This window comes from Euprymna scolopes, chromosome 14 (genome assembly GCF_053919585.1).
Source record: "Euprymna scolopes isolate OS-2025 chromosome 14, ASM5391958v1, whole genome shotgun sequence".
NCBI lineage: Eukaryota > Metazoa > Mollusca > Cephalopoda > Sepiida > Sepiolidae > Euprymna > Euprymna scolopes.
In genome coordinates this window covers 85,965,328-85,988,540 of record NC_136495.1, presented here as the reverse complement: position 1 = coordinate 85,988,540, position 23,213 = coordinate 85,965,328, and the positions used below count along the sequence as shown (strand labels likewise).

At 33.9% G+C, this 23,213-nt stretch overlaps 1 protein-coding gene across 5 annotated transcripts in view; it reads left to right on the top strand.

The window, feature by feature from the left end:
* LOC145293143 (vacuolar protein sorting-associated protein 18 homolog) overlaps positions 1-23,213 on the top strand; it is a 326,884-nt gene that overhangs the window by 284,143 nt on the left and 19,528 nt on the right. For all 5 annotated transcript variants that reach the window (XM_080139563.1, XM_080139561.1, XM_080139559.1 and 2 more), the window contains 4 exons: positions 13,621-13,752; positions 14,210-14,294; positions 14,972-15,099; positions 18,089-18,210. In XM_080139563.1, the coding sequence (XP_079995689.1) occupies positions 13,621-13,752; positions 14,210-14,294; positions 14,972-15,099; positions 18,089-18,210 (467 nt within the window). The remainder of the gene's footprint in view (positions 1-13,620; positions 13,753-14,209; positions 14,295-14,971; positions 15,100-18,088; positions 18,211-23,213) is intronic.

Here is a 23,213-nt window from a genome sequence, read left to right as displayed (position 1 = left end):
AGCTTCGACATACCTTATCACGGGCAGGGCAAAGGTGGCGGTCATCCTTAAGGTGACGTCACCCTCTACAGTTGTAGCACTTGCCACGAATAGGAAGGGCAGCAGAGAACTGTACAGAGTCACACTCCATTCGAGAATCAGTTGGAACAGAATTTTTAGAAATACAAGTGGCCTCCTCGGCAGAATCGATCAGCACATTTTTAGTTCCCGTAGTAGAAGTAACAGCGACTGCTCCAATCTGAGAGGCATACAATTCCACGCGAAAGTGAGCTTGTTCTAAAGCCCTAGCACATTGAGTAGCTTCTGTGAGAGTTAGTGTCTGTTTCAAGGAGCCTAGCACGTATCAATGAGGACCGGAGACCACGAATGAATGCATCACGGACAGATCCATCCCTGTAAATGGTGGCCGTTACATCTTTAAAACAACAGTCAGCGGCAAGTCGATTCAAGGCTTGAACGTATTGGTCGACAGACTCGTTTTCTTGTTGCAAATGCATGGAAAGTAGATGTCTAACGTGAATAACCCTTGGAGACTTGTCGTAAACGCCTTTCAATAATTCCACGGCATGTTCAAAACCAGAGCAACCTTCGATAACATCAGCAACAGAGGGACCGATGTTTAAATAGAGAACTTCTAACTTATCAGGGTTTAACGAAGCAATAGTTGATAAGTAGTAATTAAAGTTGCAGAACCATAATTTCCAAAGCTTGCTGGACTGAGGGTCTGCCGAGGAAACATCAAATTTATCCAGGCTCCTCATGAGGAAAATAAAAATATTAGTTCGGTAAATTGTGGTGTTTTATCATAGAATGGAAGACAGAGCAAAACCTCCTTACTAGGCTTTACTGAACTAATTTCACAGCCAATAATAAACGTAAGAGAAAATTAGTGTGGGGTGTTCATGCAAGAAATGAATAGAAGGAGGAAGTATCTTAGAAGTTAGTTATGGATATTGTTTTGAAGGGAAAGCTTTTTTATATATGAATCTGGAACAGAAAACATAGAAGGAAAAAAACCAGAAAGCTCTTGAGTTATGTGAAAGAGACAACATTTGGTGAAGAAATTGTGGCTCAGCAATTATTTGTGACGTTATGTTGAAAAATTATTTGTGACGTTATGTTGAAAAATTATTTGTGACGTTATGTTGAAAAATTATTTGTGACGTTATGTTGAAAAATTATTTGTGACGTTGAAAAAAGTTCAGAAAGTTTGTATTTAGGAAAAGAATGTTGTAGAGTTTGAAAAACACATAAAATTCAAGTAATTGAGCATTTGCTTATCAGATCCAGGAAATGTGGAAAAGGCTGCAAGATACACTGCTGAAGATAATAGACCAAATTTGTGGGTGGATCTCCAAGGTATAAGATGATGATGGAATAAGGAAAGCAGAGAAATGCATTAAATAAAAGCAGAAACGGTGAAGTGAAGAAAAGGTTTAGTGAATATGGATAAGTATCTGGCCTACTTCTAGGGATGAATTTGATTACACAGCTGGTTAGAATCACTGTTGACTGCACCGACAAGATAGAGTTCACCCGACATGAGAAACGTGTTTGCGCCGCAATTACCCTGGACGAGCCTGATTTCCATGCGTAGTACGACAGGGAAACCAATGCGTGGACGGCATCTTGGAAGTGAGTTGGCGATCAACCACCAATATCCTTACAGAACCGACTATCAGAGTACCCCCCTCCAATGAGGCTCAGGGGGCAGTATGAAGAACTGCAGACTTGGATCAACAATGGTTGGCTACCACCATACCCTGAGGATGAGCTCGGGCCTCCCTGAGGACTGATTTCCCTGATGGCTGTCTTACACGATAGCAATCAGACAGTCCGACTCGTCATCGACTACCATGAACTTAATGAACATGTCGACTCATACACAGCAGAAGCGGATGTTTGTGCGCTCTAATTAAGGGAGTGGCGGCAAGGGTAAGACATGGCAATTCTGGACCTGCGCAGGGCCTACCTGCAGATACGCATTGAAAAAGAGCTGTGGTCATTTCAGACTGTGGAAATTAAAGGAACTCGCTATTGTCTGACCAGGCTAGGGTTCAGTCTCAATGTAGCACCAGGCATTATGACGGCAATTATGCACGCGATCCGGCGACAGGATGAGGCTGTGCGCCAGGCAACATCATCTTACATTGATGATATCTTTATAAATGAGAGTCTCATGTCTGCCCAGTCAAAGAGCACTTTGAGAACTTCAGACTGACATGCAAGGAACTGAAGCGTCTGCGAGACAGGGCAAAAGTACTTGGCCTGCGCGTGAGCGGTAGCAAGGAGGGCCTCTACTGGAGGAGAGGTGGTGACGTTCCAGAAGTCCCATCTAACATCACTCGTTGGAGCATTTTTTCTGTTTGCGGAAAGCTGGTAGGCCACTTCCCTGTGTGTGGTTGGCTCAGGGTGGCAGTGGCAGCCATAAAACGTCGTGCCACATCTGTATCATTGGGATGGATGATAAAATGCATGATGCCACGCTCTTGAGCATGCTAACAGAAACTGTGGCCAGGATGACTCGTGACGATCCTGTGCGAGGGAACTGGTGTGTTAACGGGAACGAATTCATGGTCTGGATGGACACTAGTTCACTAGCCCTTGGAGTTGCCCTTGCAGTTGATGATGGTATTATCGAAAATGCCTGTTGGCTTCGTTCAAAGATTGATTCTAGGCACATAAACCTGGCCGAACTTGATGCCACATTGAAGGGAGTTACCCTGGCGCTTCAGTGGCAAGCCAGGGTACTACATATTATCACGGACTCTGCATGTACTCATCGGTGGATAAGCGCACAGGCAGCGAGTGAGATGCTGATACGAAGACGGCTCACCACCCTGGTTGATACAATCAAAGAGTACAACCTGACCGTAGACATAACATTGATCAGGTCTGCAAGCAACATAGCAGATGTGCTGACACTAGTACCACAACGGCGGCTACTGGCTGATACCCAGAGGGTTTCTGAGATGCTGCAACAGCTGTGTGCAGCCGTTATGTGTAATATGGGTGAGGATCGTATCAGTGCGATTCATCAGCAATGCGGACACCCAGGGGTTAAGCAGACACTATATTTTGCCAAGATGGTTGACCCAAAAGTAAGAAGGGCAGATGTCAAGAGAGCAGTGGAAAGTTGCGAGGCATGTCAACCAATCGACCCAGCTCCGATGCAGTGGAAAAAAAGGGCAATTGGAAGTGAGCGGCACGTGGCAGAGAGTGGGCATGGATATCACACATTACGATGGCAATCATTTCCTCACCCCCATCCATTGTGGACCTACGCGCTTCACGGTCTGGAGACCACTCAGGCACCAGGACTCCTCCTACATTATTCGCCAGCTGTCATCTGTGTTCTTTGAAAGAGGCGCGCCTGAAGAGGTGCTGACAGACAATGACCCAGCCTTCTGCAGCCAGCAGGTCAGGCAGTTCCTGAAGGAGTGGGGAGTGCGACTGCGTGTGCTTATGTGCCATCTGGCAACGGTATTGCTGAGAGGAGTCATCGCAGTATCAAAAGAATCGCGGCCAGGAAGCAATGCATCATCTCAGAAGCCATATATTAGTACAACATCACGCTGAAAGATGACGTCTCTCCAGTAACAGCGCCTGCAAACACCATATACCAATACCGAGTTTGAGAAAAGGGAATCTACCCCAACAGAGAAGTTGCCAACGAGGAAGGACAGGGGTTGTACGCAGCAGGGGATCCTGTCTGGGTCAAGCCACTGGGAAGCCGGTGCAGTGACAGATATACATGGGGCCGAGTGACCGATGTAGTGAGTCAGCAGTCAGTCATGGTTGAAGGTGTGTCCCGTCCTGTTAGGGACCTGAGGCCGGCGACACAGTTGCAACCACCACTGGATGACGGGAGCGACTCTGGGTCTGAGGCCAGTGGGCCATCACTCTAGTTTGCACCATCCTCATCCTCATCAAGCAGCGAATCCGATATTAGTAGCCTCTCAGAGGAGGCAGTGTTTTTCGACCCTCAGACTGCTGATGAGAGTGCAAGTGGCCTGCACAGTCCCCCTTCGAAGAAGCACCCCCAACGGAAGAGAGCGCCACCTCCCTGCCATCTCTGTGATCATGAGATCAGGGGGAGGATGTGGAGAAAATAGAAACGGACATACACATGACCTCCCCGTGAAGCGCCCATGTGTCTGCTTGTCATGCGCATTGGACAGGAAAAAGAAAAAGCAAGATGGCGTCTGTGATATTTAACAGAAACAGCCTCATGTAATCTTGTGAGATTCACGTGGTTGAATGTAATATAAAGCAGGTCACTTGGAAGTGTGGGGAGAGAGTTTTGGCTGTTCAGACGCTAAACAAATGACATTACAAGACAGACGGTTATTCAGTGCATTGGGACGAGTGAAGGAGGTTCAAGTTCTACAGTTATGTTTACTCAATAACAAAGAACACATACCTCCATCCAGCAACAGAAACACTATCAGCAATAGACCTAACATTATGTGACCCAACCATATACATAAACTATAGCTGGAGAACACATGATAATACATGTTGAAGCGATCACTTCCAATTACACTGACAAATGAGAACCCCAAATTAGAGGACAAAATGCCCCACTGGAATATGCAAGAAGCAAATTGGGAAAAATTCCTAAATGCATTCCAACATAGATTAATACTTGAAGCAAACATTAACTCGGGACCTATTTCAGCAACAAAACTTTTCTTTTGCAAAAGAGAACATGCCAAAACTCTCTACATCCCCAAAATAGAACAAACCCTGGTTCAATAAAGAATTCAAAAACGCCATAAGAATAAGACGTGCTAACTTAAGAAAATAAAAAAAATAACCGATCACAAGAAAATTTGAACATATACAAAAACAGCAGAGTAAAAGCACGGAAAACTATCAAGGAATCAACACGGGACACATGGAAAAACTATCAAAAATAAATGAAAACACTAAAACCAAAAAAGTATGGAAGGTGGTCAGGAAAATATCAGGGAAGAACAAGAATCCAATCAAACACCTAATATGCAATAACATGAAAATCACTGACAAGGAAAACATTGCAAACTAGCAGAACAATTTTGAATAAATTCATCATAAAAAAAAAAAAAATTTTCAAGTTATAAAAAACAATTGAAGAAAAAAATTAACTTTAAATCAAAAATTGAAGAAAAAGACAACCATAGCAAAGAACTAAAAGAAGTAATCCACAACTCTCATAATACAGCAGCTGACTCTGATGAAATCCATTATCAATTTTTTTCAAAAACAATCAAAACCATCTCTGGACTACAAATATACAATGAAGTGTGGATAAATAACAATATCCCCAAAAAATGGAAGCAGAGTATAGTGATCCTAATACCCAAACCAAAAAAAAGATCATACAGATCCAATAAACTACTGACCCAATGCCCTTCCTAGCTGTCTATGACATTTGAAAGAATGGTTAATAAAAGATTAACTTGGTTCTTTGAAAACAAAAACTTGATTACAGAACATCAGTTAGGTTTCAGGAAAAGAAAAAGCCCTATCAATCATTTAATAATAATAATTTCAATAATAATAATTTGTTTGTTTATAGTTCAACCTGAAGTAAAAGAAACTAGTATCAAACCAAAATGCGTCTTTTTGGTATGTGCCTCAAGTCCAATTGATCTAAAGTTCTTGCTGGAGCTGGAGATTAGAATGATCATGTTAGAAAAGGATTGGTTGTTTTGAGGGTGTTTATGCAATAAAATGGATTTGATGGTGTTCATGCAGGAAATGAATAGAAGGAGGAAGTATCTTAGAAGTTAGTTATGGATATTGTTCTGAAGGGAAAGCTTTTTTATATATGAATCTGGAACAGAAAACATAGAAGGAAAAAAACCAGAAAGCTCTTGAGTTATGTGAAAGAGACAACATTTGGTGAAGAAATTGTGGCTCAGCAATTATTTGTGACGTTATGTTGAAAAATTATTTGTGACGTTATGTTGAAAAATTATTTGTGACGTTATGTTGAAAAATTATTTGTGACGTTGAAAAAAGTTCAGAAAGTTTGTATTTAGGAAAAGAATGTTGTAGAGTTTGAAAAACACATAAAATTCAAGTAATTGAGCATTTGCTTATCAGATCCAGGAAATGTGGAAAAGGCTGCAAGATACACTGCTGAAGATAATAGACCAAATTTGTGGGTGGATCTCCAAGGTATAAGATGATGATAAGGAAAGCAGAGAAATGCATTAAATAAAAGCAGAAACGGTGAAGTGAAGAAAAGGTTTAGTGAATATGGATAAGTATCTGGCGACAAAAAAGATAGCAAGTATAGCAATCTACAAAACCAAGATGGAGAGCTAAGCAAGCTAGGTTTCCAAAAATACTACAAAAAGATGACAAGGAAATGAAGTGTCCAGAATAGCTAAACAAATTACAATGACAAATATAGCTATTGGTGGAGAAAAGTGTATTTGGAATAAGTGTTATCAACAAATGAGGAGGACAAGAGGGATGCTTGGAAATGAGTGAAACTATTGAATTCTGAGTTTTCATAGTTTGGAGAAAATCTCAGTTTCAGAACCAATATCTGATTCAACCATAATGATTGGAAAGAAATGGTAGGGGAAGCTGTGAGTAAAATGAAAAAAGGTAAAGCGTATTGTTACAAAAATGAGATGACTTGACAAATCAGATCATAAATGATGTTCTGAAACAATTGTGAACTGTTACAAGGGTAAAGGCTGATCAGATCCTGAAAATTGTGGAGAGAATAATTGAGTGGCAAAAAAAAGTCAAATGAACATAGATGAAATGCAGTTTTGTTTTATGCCTTGACAAAGTATGACTGGTGCTATGTTTATCTTCAGACAAATACAAGAGAAGACAACAGAGATTTTGTTTGGTTTGCAAACAAGTTGTTCGTGAAGATTCAAGCAATGTACAGAAATGCTCAAAGTCATGTGAACATTAACAACACATTTGGTGATAGCTTTAATATTAAAATGGGGATCATTTGTGTCTTAAAAGAATTGATCAGGGAGTTTCATTAGTTGTCTGGAAGAGAGGCTTTATGCTGATGGTTTAGTGCTTGTCTATGAAATAATAGATCTACATTAAAGATTTGGAGGAATGCCATGAGAGTGAATGTTGCCAAGACCAAAGTGATGAGTTGTTGTAGTGTTGAAAAAAAGGAAAAGTTTTCAGTTTGTGAAAAGGGAGTTTGGAACAAATCAATTTTTTGTAGTATTTGTAAGAATTGGGTACAAAAGAAGTGCAGTAGAATTATAGGTAGGAAGATGATAAACAATTTGTGTACAAGACAATGGAGATTGATGAGAACTCAGATGTGTAGAACGTATATCTGAATGGTGAGGTTGATGGGAAGTTTTGGAAAATATGAAAGAATTTTAAAGATGAATCTGAATGAAAAGTGAATAAAAACCGGGACAGAGATAGTTTGGAAGTCAAAAGCTAATACATGACAACATGTAAAGCAGACATTAAATGAAGAATAAATAAATTAAAAAATGTGAAAATAATCTATTGATAATTCAAGTTGGATTATTGTACTTCTCATGTTGGTTATTTTCACAATTTTTCAATGATGTAACTTTCAATCTTCATCTCAAAAATTCTCGAGCAAAATGTTCTGTGTTTATTTACTAAGTTTAAAGCTGACTATTGTATCTATATTGTATCTGTATAGGTATCTATAGCAACCTGCTATTGATGATGAATTTTCAGAAGTAGTTGCCAATAATCCACAACAATCTGTCTCATCTCAAAGGAAACTGGACAAATTCATTTTACATAATGCTAAGAAACTGTGCCATCTTAGTTGATTAAGTCTCAACAACTAAAATATCAAGTTTGACCGTATTTTCTCCTCCATCACTAATATGTTGACGTTTGCATAAACAACATTTTAAAAATGTTGCAGTAAATGTTGTGAATTGTAGCCAAAAAGAATTGTGGAAAAAAAGTGAACGGTGGAACGATAAAATTGTCACCCAAAAAAAGACAACATAATTCCATTTCCATTTGATAAAAACTGGTTTTCTTTTTTTGTTGCAGACCATCTACTAGATCGTCAGTTGTCTATAAATCTCAAGAGTAATAGGAGCCTTCTATCATGTCTGAAAGTGACACAATGTTTAACAAGTGAGATCAGAGATGTGCCGCTGTACAACTCAGGCTCTCTACTGATCCAAGTTATGACAACAGGACCATTGCCAGCACTCTCAAAATGCAAATCCGGGGACAGTTCAATGCATCGGACAATCCTTTGAAGGTGGTGGAGTGAAAGGCTAAGAACACTGCCAGAAAGACGCAGAGTTCATCAAAAAGGTTGAGGAAATCATTGATGAAACTTCCCAGCAACCTATTTAGCAGATTGCCACAGATTTAGGTGTCTCGCACACAACTGTGAATGCATGTGTAAAGGATGATTTGAAGTGTAGGTCCCACAGGTGCCAGACAAGCCAGATCTTGACTGAGAAGACAAAGGACCTCAAGCTAATCAAGTCTGTCAGGTTGCTCAACAAACTGGAGCATCCCAAGAAACCAAAGATGCTCTGGTTCTTTTCAGCCAGAACTATTGCTGGATTGCCATGAATAACAAGAGACATACCTAGAGTGATGAAAACAAAGTTTCCAGCCATGGTTATAGTCTTTGGTATGGTTTCAAGTGAGGGCCACCTCACATCTTCAAAGTTGGCTTGAAAGTCAACACCAAAATGTACCTGGATGTGCTGAAGAGTGTGGTGATCCCCTGGTGCAATCAGGTGGCCGCTAGCAAACCCTGGGTGTGGCAACAGGACTCTGCACTGGCCCACAAGTCCAGACAGATCGAAGCTTCAGAAGGAGTGCTACAACTTTGTACCCTTCTCTCACTTCCACCCCCTCCTCTCCCGACCTGAAGTCGCTGAACTACGTTTGATCATACATCAAGAACATCACAAATATGACCTCCCACAACACCAAAGCCAGCCTGATTGCTACTATCTGCTGAGTATTCGCCGAGCTCCCGCTGAACCTTGTGGAAAAGGCAAACTCCTAGTTCCAGACTCATATCAAGGTGGTGATCGAGGCTGAAGATGACTACAAAATCAAGTTACTTGAATTGATTTTTTTTCAATAAAAATTTAAAAATAAAGCTGTAGTGTTGTTTTCTTTAGGGCGACAATTTTATCATTGCCACCCTGTACATGTTTTCAAATAATCTGAGGGAATTCCAAAGAGTTACAGTTTGAGGAAAGAAGCTATTACAGTAGAAAGTTCTCTGATATCTGGGAACCTCCACAGTGAATTGGATGGAATTTAGCTGATTGTTGGGTATATTTACGTTGAGGGGCTCCAGAGCAGCACACTTGTCAGAGCACGTTCCATTAAATTATTTGTAATCATCTCAAGCTTGATAATATGGGACCTATTCGGCTACAGATTTTTTTTTTAAAACCTTTTCTTAAAGAAAGAGACTAGTGGATGATGCACCATTCCGGGTGTGAGAACAATATTCCATACATGGTCAAACGGGGACTGTTGAGAGTGAGAAGTTTTCTAGAAAACCCACTTTCCTGGCAGCAGCCTTGGTAATCTCTTCTCTGTATGTTACCTCTTAAGCCAAGGAATTTGAATATTGGATTCTCAGGTAGGTGTTATAGTGTTATTGCAATTACTGGCAATCAGTGATTGAAAAGTTTTCACACCTGAGAGTATCCTATATTTCTACAATGCCACTGTTCACCCATGCATGGAGTATTGTTGCCACATCTGGGCTGGTGCATCTCGCTCCTAGACAAGGTTCAAAAAAAGAATCTCCAACCTAATTGGTCATGAACCATCAACTAAAAACTCCATCACTGAAACGTGGCATCCTTCTTCCTGTTTTGACAAGTATTTCAATGGCAAGTGCTTTGATGAACATAAAGCATTAGTACATCTCAACAACAATATCCTTGACAAAACCGACAAGCAGCAAAGTCCCACCCTTACACTTTAGAGATCCCTAAATTCTGAAAAGCCTTCTACTCTAATAGCTTTTTCTCTTGCTGCACTTTGGAATTCCCTCCCGGGTCCCTGCTTCACTAACTGTACTGACATGCAGAAGTCAAAGTGTAATGTGAACAGACATCTTGCTGCCCAACTCCCTAAATAGTATCTCTGCAAATCTGGTCCCAAATAGTAGCCTCTCATGATTAAATGGCTCTATGCCTTGTTTGAGGTGAAAAACGTTTTTTAAAAAATATTGTTAAAAGAAAGGAGCATTGTCTTAGTATCATTAAATGTTTCCATCTATTTATGTCTCCATTCGACTACAGACTTAGAGGTAAGGAGTGACTTAATGCAATTGTTTTCAAGTGTAAACTGTGTTGTCATCAACAAACATACCCATCTTCGACACAATTTTATCAGGGAGGTAGTTTATGAAAAATCAGGAACAATAAAGTCCAAGGATCGACCCCCTGCAGTTCACCCACATTCTTATCAATGATGTTTGGATATACAGCCATTGAAGATAATCTGGATTTTTCTTTTGTCTAAGAAGGATCTAATTATATTAAACTAGCTGACCAATGTCCCAGCATTGCCGAGGAAATTAGATTAAGTGAAGAAATTCTATGCCCTAATCTTGCAGTATCGAATAGTATTGCTACTAATAATGATACTTATAACAATAAGAGTAACAATGGAAAACTATTCGAAACTGGCATTGGACCAACTATTTTCCTAAATAAGTTTGTAATTAAAGGTTACTCTAACTTAACATCAAAATCTGACCCCCAAGATCGCCATGGCATGGAATATGTGCCTACATTAGAGATGGCTTAGGGACATCTCTAGAAAAGACCCTAAATTAGCCTATATGTGCTTTCGGATTGCGCTTGCTCACACCACTGTGTTTATTTGTCCTCGATCACTTTCACAACAGCGGAGTTACTATCTTTAAGAGCATATCCTGCTCATCCTTTGGCTAACATTCTGTGGAGACTTCAATATTAGCCCACTTAACAAGACAGATGATGACGGGAGGTTCTGTCACAATTTCTCCATTGTTTATGACCTGACTCAGATTATTCACGAACCTATCTGTGTGCCCGATATTGATGCAGATCTCCTAGACTGTTTTCTCACAAATTACCCTGAGCTATGTTCATACTCCATTCTGTCTCCTCTGGGATCTTCCAACCACTTGGTTGTATCAGTTAAAATAAGAATAAAATGTAATAAGTCCTCCAACATACCTCTCCATCCTACAGTATAGCGATACTCTATGGCTGACTTGGTTAGCTTCCATACATTTATATCAGATCTACCTCTGTTCCATGTTTAAAAAGAATATGTCCTCTATAGTATCAGACCTGACAGAATGGTCAATTGTAGATATAGACCACTTCATACCCTTAAAAAATTTCCAGCAAAAACTAACAGCCAGCTGTGGTTCTCTCCAGAATATATTGCTGGCATTGCACACAGAAATCACTTTTTCCATTACTTCCAACGTAATAGATGTACTGAGACTAAAGCCGTCTTCAGGACTGCCGGCAACCATTGTAAAAGAGTAATAAAGAACATGAGAGGGTTGTATGCTCAAGCTGTCAAGTCCAAAGTAGTGGCTTGGTTCCCACCAGTTTTGACAAACAAACACAGGGTCCTGAACAGAAGTGTGTACTATATCCAAACCATCATCAATGGACTAGAAATAATCTCATCACATCAGACAAAGCCAAACTCTTTGCCAAGAACTTTGCAGCTAATTCTACCCTATGTGATCAAGGCTGCCAACCCCCTGTATTTCCTCCTGTATCTGAAAACGCGCTATGCGACATACAAATATCTGTGCATGATGTTGCCAAGCTTATCAAAAACCTTGATTCCAGTAAAGCAACTGGCCCTGACTGCATTACAATTATAGTATTGAAAAAGCTTCAACCAGAACTAGCTCCCATACTTACAAAGCTGTTTAAGCATTGTCTTAAGGAGAATTGCTTCCCAACACCCTCAAAAACCTCATCAGTATGCCCTATATTTAAAAATTCAGATGATCGATCATCTTGCTCTGAATACAGACCAATAAGTCTCCTGTGTGTCATGAGTAAGTTTCTGGAATTTGTGTTAAATAAAGAAGTAGTCAACCATCTCAGCAAAAATAACCTCCTTAGTGACATGCAATATGGTATCCGTTCTGCTAGATCTACATGTGCTATCAATTAAATCTCATAGGATTAGCAAATTTTTTGATGGAGGCTTCTTTTCTAGGGTTCTTGACATATCAAAGGTTCATAAGAGTAGTGGTTGATGAACAGAAATCAGAAGCTCACGGTATTAATGCTGGAGTCCTTCAGGGGTCCTTCCTGATCTATATCAATGATCTTCTAAATCACATCCTAAGATCATTCGTAGACATTTATGCTGATAAGACTACCATCTATAGCAACATTTCAAAGGCCATAAATGACCAAGTTCTCTCTGATTCTCTCTTTTGATCTTGAGCACATGGTACAATGAGGAAAGAGGTGGCTGGTTAATTTTAATGCATCTAAAACCAAGCTTCTATCTTTACATTATCAATGCTCTGATCCCCGTTTGGCATTAATTGAAATGAATGGCTCTAATCTTGAGGAAATTCCATGTTTTGATAAGCTTTTAGGTCTGAGCTTTACTCCTGATCTGAAATGGAACATGTACATCAAATTCGTTGCCAAAGTCACTGGAAAAATATTGGGATCATTCTACCGCTCCAGCAGATATCTCACTACTGATGCAATAAGTAAGGATAGAGTACTGTTGCCACATCTGGGCAGGAGCTGCTAGAAAGACCTTTATCTTGCCTTGACAGTTTAAAATAGATTTTGTAGCCTAGTGGGGGATGCCCTTTTTTCTTCCCTGCAAGAGAAGAGAGGTTACGAGCCTGTCTCTATTTTATTGTTGTTTTCATGGCAAGTGCTCGTCTGAGTTTCAATCTATGTCCCCCCCCCTCGCCTGACTTTCACAAAAAAACACTTGTCTAGCTGAAACTACTATCAATAATTTCCTCCATTTTTTTTTATCTGTGCCTAAACCTAGATTCTATGAACAAAGCTTCTGTTTTAGAACTGCACACCTGTGGAACTCTCGTTGCCTTGCTTTCCAGCTGACTACAATATGTTTGTCTTCAAGTCCAACATAAACAAGTTCTTGATGAGCTGTCACCTTAAGTAAATTTGCCAAATTTCTATTACAAAGATTGCTATGATATTGTCCCATTGACTACTGTACACTCCTTAACCCTTATCCTCGAGTGGCCTCTGGGCTTTGATAAGTGGTGACTCCTTTGTAAAAAAAAAATTCAAATATTTTGTTTTCTTTACTTTATACTTTACTATGAATTCTTTATTTTTCTTGTTAGTAGTAAAATGATCTATATTAATATAAGCATGTTGCTCAGATAATATAAAAATATTAAACTGGAAAAGGAATGCTAAGAATGTCTAATATTAATCTGAAATGGGATGAAAGGTGCTGGTTCCAAATTCTGCAGTTTGACTGTTAGGTCAACTATTTAACTGTGATGTTGCAACACACATACAAACAACTTTGCTTTATATATAGATGATGTAGTTATCTAGATAAGAAATCATGATTTTTTAAAAATTTAATTCTTAGTTTTAATCTTTATTTCAGGATCCTGACTGTGTGTGTTATGACTTAAAATATGCTTTGAGGTTGTGCCTGGAGTTAAACCACAAAGAAGCCTGTGTGCATATTTACTCTGTGATGGGACTTTATGAAGAAGCAGTTGAATTGGCTCTGACTGTAAGATTTTATTCCAGTGTTGTTCAGTCATAATGTTTTTATTTCTGCACACTGATGTTAAAGCAACACAAAAACATTTCTATATAAGATAGAAAAGCAATTTGTTTTGATTTAATGATGTAGGTAACAAACAAAAAGACAATTTTCTCTATATTTCAAATATTAAGAGATTTTCTTGTTAAGGTTTGAGTAATAACGAAACCATTTTATTTTTTTAGTATATCACTTCATTTTTGTTAGATAATTTAAATCATTTCTGGTCACAATTGATTTACAAAAATGACACAAAATTAAGAAAAATGTAAAAAAATAAAAAAAATTGTATATTATACTTGTTAAAAATTGTCACAATATTCCAGTTATGCTTTAAGAATCGGTTTATTCAAAAGGCAGCAAAATCTGCACATAATGAGTATCATTTCTTAAAAATCTTTTCTTTTCTTTTTATTTTGTTCAGGTGAATGTTGACTTGGCCAAAGAACAAACTGCTAAACCAGATGAAAATGATGTTGACATGAGAAAAAAACTATGGCTACAAATTGGTTGGTCTTGTCTATAAGAAATCATATTCTATTTACATGTGAAAAATGTTTTAACTAAAACTATTACATTATAAATTGTAGACTTACATAATAGTAATAATAATAAATAGTAGATTGTATTATGCAAATGTTTTTGTTTTTTTATTGTACTTTCCAACCTTCCATAGATGAGTATAATGTCCGAAATTTTGTGACCATAACAGATCGCCAATATAAAAATATCGGTATGAAACATGATGTATATCACAGTAATACTTTGTTACAAAATTAGCAAATCGTTTTGTAAGTGCAAAAGAATGAATTTTGACTATTTTTCATATCAAAAACTATTGCCATTATAGATGTTTTTTTAGTTTTTTCTTGCATCAACTTTTAACAATTTTTCATTTAAAACATTTTCCACAAATTACAAAATTGCCAACTGAAAATTTTTCTTTTTAAATTTATACTTTGCTTCCAAAATTAAAGAATTACAAAATAATTTCTAAATTAGTAACTCTGGCTTCTATAATTTTTTTTTATCATTGATTTAAAAAAATTTTCTTCCATCATTAGTTGATAAATTTTTTTTTTTCCTATCATTAATCAGTAATAATCGTTTATTGATTTAGAATTTATTGTATGAACATAAATTTCTTTGTAAAAACAATCCTTAAAATTCTCCTTTCTTTTTGCAGCACGCCATGTTGTTGAAGAAAAAAAAGACGTAAAAAGAGCCATGGAATTTCTCAAAGAATGTGACCTTTTAAAAATAGAAGACATTCTACCATTCTTTCATGATTTTGTCATCATAGACGACTTTAAAGTAAGTGCATTTCATCGACTTTGAGGCACGTTTATACTAAACAATGATCTATTTAGCATATTTTATTTTTGAAGATGTCTTCACTAATTTTAGCAATATTTGATGTTTCGAAATTTATGAGATTAGGATTTATCATTTGTACTATTTGATTGAGTAATATAAATGATGACCTTCTGGGAGTTGAAGGTTCAATCCTCAGTGTTAGTAGTAATACAATCATGAATTATCTGGTCATGGCTGATGGAATGTGAATTAAATAAAGGGTTCCATTAAAAATTCTGTCCAGATTCCTGAGTCTGGCAAAGGTGCAACTAAAGAAATTAAATTCAGCAAAAACGTGCAAATAGCATTCAAGATAAGAACAGTAGTCTGAATAATTCAAATTTGATTGAATTATTTTTAAAAAATGAAATAATTTATAGAATATAACTAGTGCAAGATGGAACAGGTGCAGCATATACAGATGGGCAAAGCCAATACCAAGTACGGCTGCCCAATGATACTTCAATATACACAATTGAACTACAAGCCGTTAAAATGGTATTTAAATATATCAAAGACAACAACAAACAAAAGTTTATCATATACGCAGACTCACTATCTTGTATCATGGCCCTTGAGGAGGGCAAAACCAAACACCTGTTCATCATAGAAATCATACAAGAATACAAACAATTGTAACGGCTTGGATGCCAAGCCATGTTGGCATCCCAGGAAACAAACTAGATGAGCTAGAGAACCCATCAAAAAAATTAAAATTCCACAGATTTAAAAGGAAAAATTAACAAACAACAAGTAGCAAGAAGAGTGGAATAGATGCACTGAAAGCAAACTGCATGAGCATCAGCCTAGAATCAAAAATAAAAACTGCATGAGCATCAGCCTAGAATCAAAAATAAAAACTGCATGAGTATCAGCCTAGAATCAAAAATAAAAACTGCATGAGTATCAGCCTAGAATCAAAAATAAAAACTGCATGAGTATCAGCCTAGAATCAAAAATAAAAACTGCATGAGCATCAGCCTAGAATCAAAAATAAAAACTGCATGAGTATCAGCCTAGAATCAAAAATAAAAACTGCATGAGTATCAGCCTAGAATCAAAAATAAAAACTGCATGAGCATCAGCCTAGAATCAAAAATAAAAACTGCATGAGCATCAGCCTAGAATCAAAAATAAAAACTGCATGAGTATCAGCCTAGAATCAAAAATAAAAACTGCATGAGCATCAGCCTAGAATCAAAAATAAAAACTGCATGAGCATCAGCCTAGAATCAAAAATAAAAACTGCATGAGTATCAGCCTAGAATCAAAAATAAAAACTGCATGAGTATCAGCCTAGAATCAAAAATAAAAACTGCATGAGCATCAGCCTAGAATCAAAAATAAAAACTGCATGAGTATCAGCCTAGAATCAAAAATAAAAACTGCATGAGTATCAGCCTAGAATCAAAAATAAAAACTGCATGAGTATCAGCCTAGAATCAAAAATAAAAACTGCATGAGTATCAGCCTAGAATCAAAAATAAAAACTGCATGAGTATCAGCCTAGAATCAAAAATAAAAACTGCATGAGCATCAGCCTAGAATCAAAAATAAAAACTGCATGAGTATCAGCCTAGAATCAAAAATAAAAACTGCATGAGTATCAGCCTAGAATCAAAAATAAAAACTGCATGAGCATCAGCCTAGAATCAAAAATAAAAACTGCATGAGTATCAGCCTAGAATCAAAAATAAAAACTGCATGAGTATCAGCCTAGAATCAAAAATAAAAACTGCATGAGTATCAGCCTAGAATCAAAAATAAAAACTGCATGAGTATCAGCCTAGAATCAAAAATAAAAACTGCATGAGTATCAGCCTAGAATCAAAAATAAAAACTGCATGAGTATCAGCCTAGAATCAAAAATAAAAACTGCATGAGCATCAGCCTAGAATCAAAAATAAAAACTGCATGAGTATCAGCCTAGAATCAAAAATAAAAACTGCATGAGTATCAGCCTAGAATCAAAAATAAAAACTGCATGAGCATCAGCCTAGAATCAAAAATAAAAACTGCATGAGTATCAGCCTAGAATCAAAAATAAAAACTGCATGAGCATCAGCCTAGAATCAAAAATAAAAAACAAAAAGCCTTGAAGGGAAGAAGGGAGGAGCTTGCACTGAACCAAATACAAATTGGACACACAAAACTAACCCATTCCTACCTAATCAAAGCGAAGTAAGCACCAAACTGCACACTCTGCAACACACAAATAACAATAAAACATTTTCTGATGGAGTGTAGAAGATATAAACACATCCAGAAGGGATATTTCAGAACAGCAAGTATTGGAAAAGTATTCCAGGAAGTGGAGCCTTAACAGGTTTTAAAGTAGTTGAAGAAACAAATTTATTTAAACTCCTGCAAACTAATCTAGTAACGTTCTAGAAAAACAAACTCGTCACATTTGAAACAAATTTTTTGGAAAATTTAAAGCATTTTGCTTATGAAGATAAACTTTTTAAGAAATTTAAAACTTCCTATGTCAAACCCTTTCTTGGCATTAAATGACCCCTAGAGGTTGAAATGCCTTTAAGCAAACAAACTCACTCTTCTGTACCATTTCCATGCAATTTTTGTCACGGCATGTGATTTCACTATTGTTGAGGATTAGGTATGTCTAAAAAAAAATTTTTTAAAGTTATCAATCAACATTATCTTTTTAATGAACTATGGCATTATGTTTATAAAGATTTTTTCACTTATTTCAGGCTTTTATCTTCAGTTGGCTTTGTATTCACTATCACATAAAAGTGTCCTAACTTTCAATGGCAATTTTTTTTATATATTATGCAGCAGTGTTAAAAACTTTTTAGTATATTAAAAAAAATCAGTTCGGGATAATTACCGAACATATTCAAGTAATTTATATACACTATTTTTTTTAAGAAAACATGGATGAAGATGGCATGGAGGTTTTCTTTTTGTCTATATTTTATTTTAGGATGCAATTATTGCTTCTTTGGAGAAGTATAATGAACATATTGATTCACTCAAAGAAGAAATGGACCACGCCACAAAAAGTGCTGAAGAAATCAGAAAAGAAATTCAAAGTTTTCGCAACAAGTGAGCCATCTTTTTCTCTCTTTTTTTAGCAATAAGGTCATGAACATTGATTCATTTTTTAGAATTTGTTTTTTTAAGAAATCTAAATTTGAGCCAATGATTTAACTTAACTTATTTAGCAAATAATTTCATCATCTTTTGTTTGTGATGCTTTGATTTAAAACAAATAATTCTAAAAATGATGATTTTTTTTTTTTTTAATAAATTTTGGTTGAAACAAGTTTCCCATTCATAAATACTTGATAATTACGAGTTTTATGCCAAGAACTCCTGATGTGGCAACAGGTTATTTGAATAAATGAATACAAAAATTGAAAATTGCTTAAAATAATTACAAAGAACTTGATAGTCTAAGAAAGAATCTTTTAAAATCTGACACAAAAAAAAAGAAGTTATGCTTATTTTTCTGCCTCACACATTTGGATATTTTCCCTCTTTAAAACCAAATGCATTTCATCACATTTTTTACAGTACTTTTTCAATAGAAATGTTATAATTTTGTAAAAACACATAATAAGTGCTACATAAGTGTACTTTTATGCAAGGAATCCGAATATTCCACTAAAAATCTCCAGAAATTAATGGGTTTCAAGTAATTTGCAGTTGAATGTACATAAATATACTGCAATATCTTAAAAATCCTATGTTATTGGTTAAAAAGGAAGAAAAGACATTGTAATGTATTTTATGAGCTAGAAATTGAAACCTAAAAGTTTAAAAATAAATATATTTCAAGATTCTTTGATATTGTAGATTGACACGTTCCACTAAATTGTATACATCCATCATATTCCCTAAAATATGAAATTCTATCTTTTGTATACAATTACATGTGAATAAATTGAAAAACTTGGCAACAAGAAAAAAAAACAAAAGCAATTATTTTGGCATTTAGAGTGGGGATTAGTTTCACATATGAATTAAATGTAAACTAATCCCCTATTTTAAGGCAGTTAACCAATTTTTCTATGGGAGATAAATTCTGTGCCCTTTTTTTAAGGTGTTGGTCCCTTTTTTAGAAGATTTTTATGGAGGAGGAGAGACTTGTCATTCAGATTTCCAGTTAGTGGTAGTCAGAGGAAATTATATGTGAACATCCTGAAAATTTGGTAGAAAGAAAAAATAAAAACAATTATTTTAGAATTTAGATTGAGGGATTAGTTTCACATAAATTTCATGTAAAAGATTCCACCATTTCAAGGCCATTCTAGTATTTTAGTGCAGTTAACTATTTTTTTCTATGAAATATAAATCCTGTGCACTTTTTTTTTTTTTTTAGGTGGCACTTCACACTCAGACTTAACTGTTTTAAAGGGCAAGAATGGCTGAAAATTGAGGAATCCTTTTATGTTAAGGTTATATATGAAACAGTACCCCCCCCACATTGATTTCTATTTTTTTTTCTCCATTTCAGACAAGATTGTTAGGGTATTCACATCTAATTATGGTTTTTAAATAGGCAGTTAAAATATTATATATGACTAGAAGTTTGAAAGTTAAATATATTTGAAAATCGATATTTCTTGAAGAAGTAACTAAAAACTGCAAATTAAAAAATTTAAGCAAAAAGTCTTTTTTGTTATTCAAAATAAGCCTGTAAACATAGTTTACAGGCTTATTTTGAAATGTATATTATAGTGATTTTTATAAACAGCTGCTGCTGCTGTTAGTTGATGCATTATCAGCGATATTAGTGTCAGTGAAACAGTCAAATTGTTGATTTTTGAAACTGAGACAATATTTTTTTGGATAGGGTAATTAAAAATTGCTACTATGAAAAGAGAAAACAAAATCATAATTTTCATGCATAAAAACAGTAAAAAGATTCATTTACTTACTAGTTGTGGTAGAAAATATAAAAAAAAAAAGTTTCATATTCGTCATGTTTGTTATTTTCTATACAACAAAAAAAGCTTGGTTTATTTTGTACTGCAAAAAGATTAAGATTAATGTCTTTCCTGATTATTTTCAAGCTTGCATGATAAAATTACTCAGAGGTGTGCTAACAAACTTTTAAAAGAATGAGGAAGCCACAAAAAATGTTACAAAATGGCAATAACATTTTTTATCAGCTTAAAATATATCATGCAGATTATCATTTATACATGTGAAAGGATAATTATTTCTGAATAAAATTGTGGTAATTTAAAGATTTTTAAGTATTTTAGCTTGTAAAAAAGTTACAATTTCAGTAGAACCTCCTTGAAATCTGTGCTTATAAAAAGCATTTTATGGCTGTAAGCGTTTTATAGTATTATTAATTTGTTTCAATCTACCAATCTACTAAACAGGAAAAGAAAGAGTAGATCTGTTGGGGTCAAGCTGAATTAAAGAGCATGGAAATCAAAAATAACATTTAATAAATTTGTTTTTATAATGAGAATATCAATTAAACTGTACCATTAAAGTGCAAATTTGATAAATTATTGTTTTGGGAAAAATATATTTAAAATTAATTGTATGCATAAGGAGAAACATACATCCATTAAAAATTTTGAAATCAAGAAAAAAAGTTTCTTAATCTTAAATATATTGCAATTAACAAGTCCATTTATTTTTCTCTGAATTAGAATAATAATAAAAAGAAAAACAATCGCTTGAATCATTATAAAACACGTGCATCAATTGAACAAGAAATTTATTTTAAGAGACAAATAATAAGAGACAATGCATACACGCCTGAATGTGATTTAATAAAATAGTTAAGACAAAAAAACTACTCACAGTTTAAGTTTTTTACAGACAAAAAAAAACAATCCTGGATTAATGCTTGAAATGCTTGTGCATTTTCTTTTTAGAGGCCAACAATATTTTCTTTTAGCATAAACACCTCATTTTTTTTGCTTTGAAAAACTTTACAAAGAAGGATGCAAACAATTTTTTTATAAAAGAGTTCTTACTTTCTTTTCTTGAAATTTCTCAGAGTCTTTTCGGTTCTTCTTTTCGGAAATCTTGCCAGACTGAAAAAAACAGTTCAGCATAAGCCTTCACTTAGGGGAAATAATTGTTAAGAATCTGAGAAGGAAAGAATTCTAGAAAAGAATTAGCCTAAAAAAGCTCAATATCACATTTAATATTCGTTTTTTTTTTCTTTGAATTTATATTATGAATTAAAAATTATTTGAAATTAAATTATGAATTAAAAATCATTTTAATTTATATTATGAATTAAAAATCATTTAAAATTAAATTATGAATTAAAAATCATTTGAATTTATATTATAAATTAAAAATCATTTTAATTTATATTATGAATTAAAAATCATTTGAAATTAAATTATGAATTAAAAATCATTCGAATTTATATTATGAATTAAAAATCATTTTAATTTATATTATGAATTAAAAATCATTTGAAATTAAATTATGAATTAAAAATCATTTGAATTTATATTATGAATTAAAAATCATTTGAATTTATATTATGAATTACAAATCATTTGAATTTATATTATGAATTAAAAATCATTTGAAATTAAATTATGAATTAAAAATCATTTGAATTTATATTATGAATTAAAAATCATTTGAATTTATATTATGAATTACAAATCATTTGAATTTATATTATGAATTAAAAATCATTTGAAATTAAATTATGAATTAAAAATCATTTGAATTTATATTATGAATTAAAAATCATTTGAATTTATATTATGAATTAAAAATCATTTGAATTTATATTATGAATTAAAAATCATTTGAATTTATATTATGAATTACAAATCATTTGAATTTATATTATGAATTACAAATCATTTGAATTTATATTATGAATTAAAAATCATTTTAATTTATATTATGAATTAAAAATCATTTTAATTTATATTATGAATTAAAAATCATTTGAATTTATATTATGAATTACAAATCATTTGAATTTATATTATGAATTACAAATCATTTGAATTTATATTATGAATTACAAATCATTTGAATTTATATTATGAATTACAAATCATTTGAATTTATATTGTGAATTACAAATCATTTGAATTTATATTATGAATTACAAATTATTTGAATTTATATTATGAATTAAAAATTATTTGAATTTATATTATGAATTAAATATTATTTGAATTTATATTATGATTTAAAATTATTTGAATTTATATTATGAATTACAAATCATTTAAATTTATATTATGAATTACAAATCATTTAAATTTATATTATGAATCAAAAATTATTTGAATTTATATTATGAATTAAAAATTATTTGAATTTATATTATGAATTAAAAATTATTTGAATTTATATTATGAATTAAAAATTATTTGAATTTATATTATGAATTACAAATCATTTGAATTTATATTATGAATTACAAATCATTTGAGAATACTCTGAAGCAATCTTCTTGCTTCATTCTTTTATTATTATTATTATCTTCACAATGAATAATACTGTTTTAATAATTTAGACAGACTACAAACTTTCAGATGTTTATCTGAAAGATCCGAGTTCCATCAGGAAACCACATTTAAGGTTTACTGAAAATATTTTGATATTTTGACAGTCAAAATATTTAATTTTTTATCCAGGTTAATTTCCTGGTAGAAAATATTTTACAAAAAGATATCAAACTTTAAATAAATCATCAATTGTTTTGACTTGTTAATACATTTTCATTTCTTTTCAAGTAAGATTTTAACAAAGAAACATTTTTTAAAAAGTGGAAAAGTTCCTCCAGAGACTGGAAAAAAAGTTGAATTAATCCGCTCAGAAATATTTGTTAATTTTACTAATCAAGAAAACATTGATGTTCTTTGTTTACAAATCCTTTGAATTCATATTATGAATTACAAATCATTTTAATTTATATTATGAATTACAAATCATTTGAATTTATATTTTGAATTACAAATCATTTGAATTTGCATTATGACTTAAAAATCATTTGAAATCATGAATTACAAATCATTTGAATTTATATTATGAATTAAAAAGTATTTGAATTTATATTATGAATTACAAATAATTTGAATTTATATTATGAA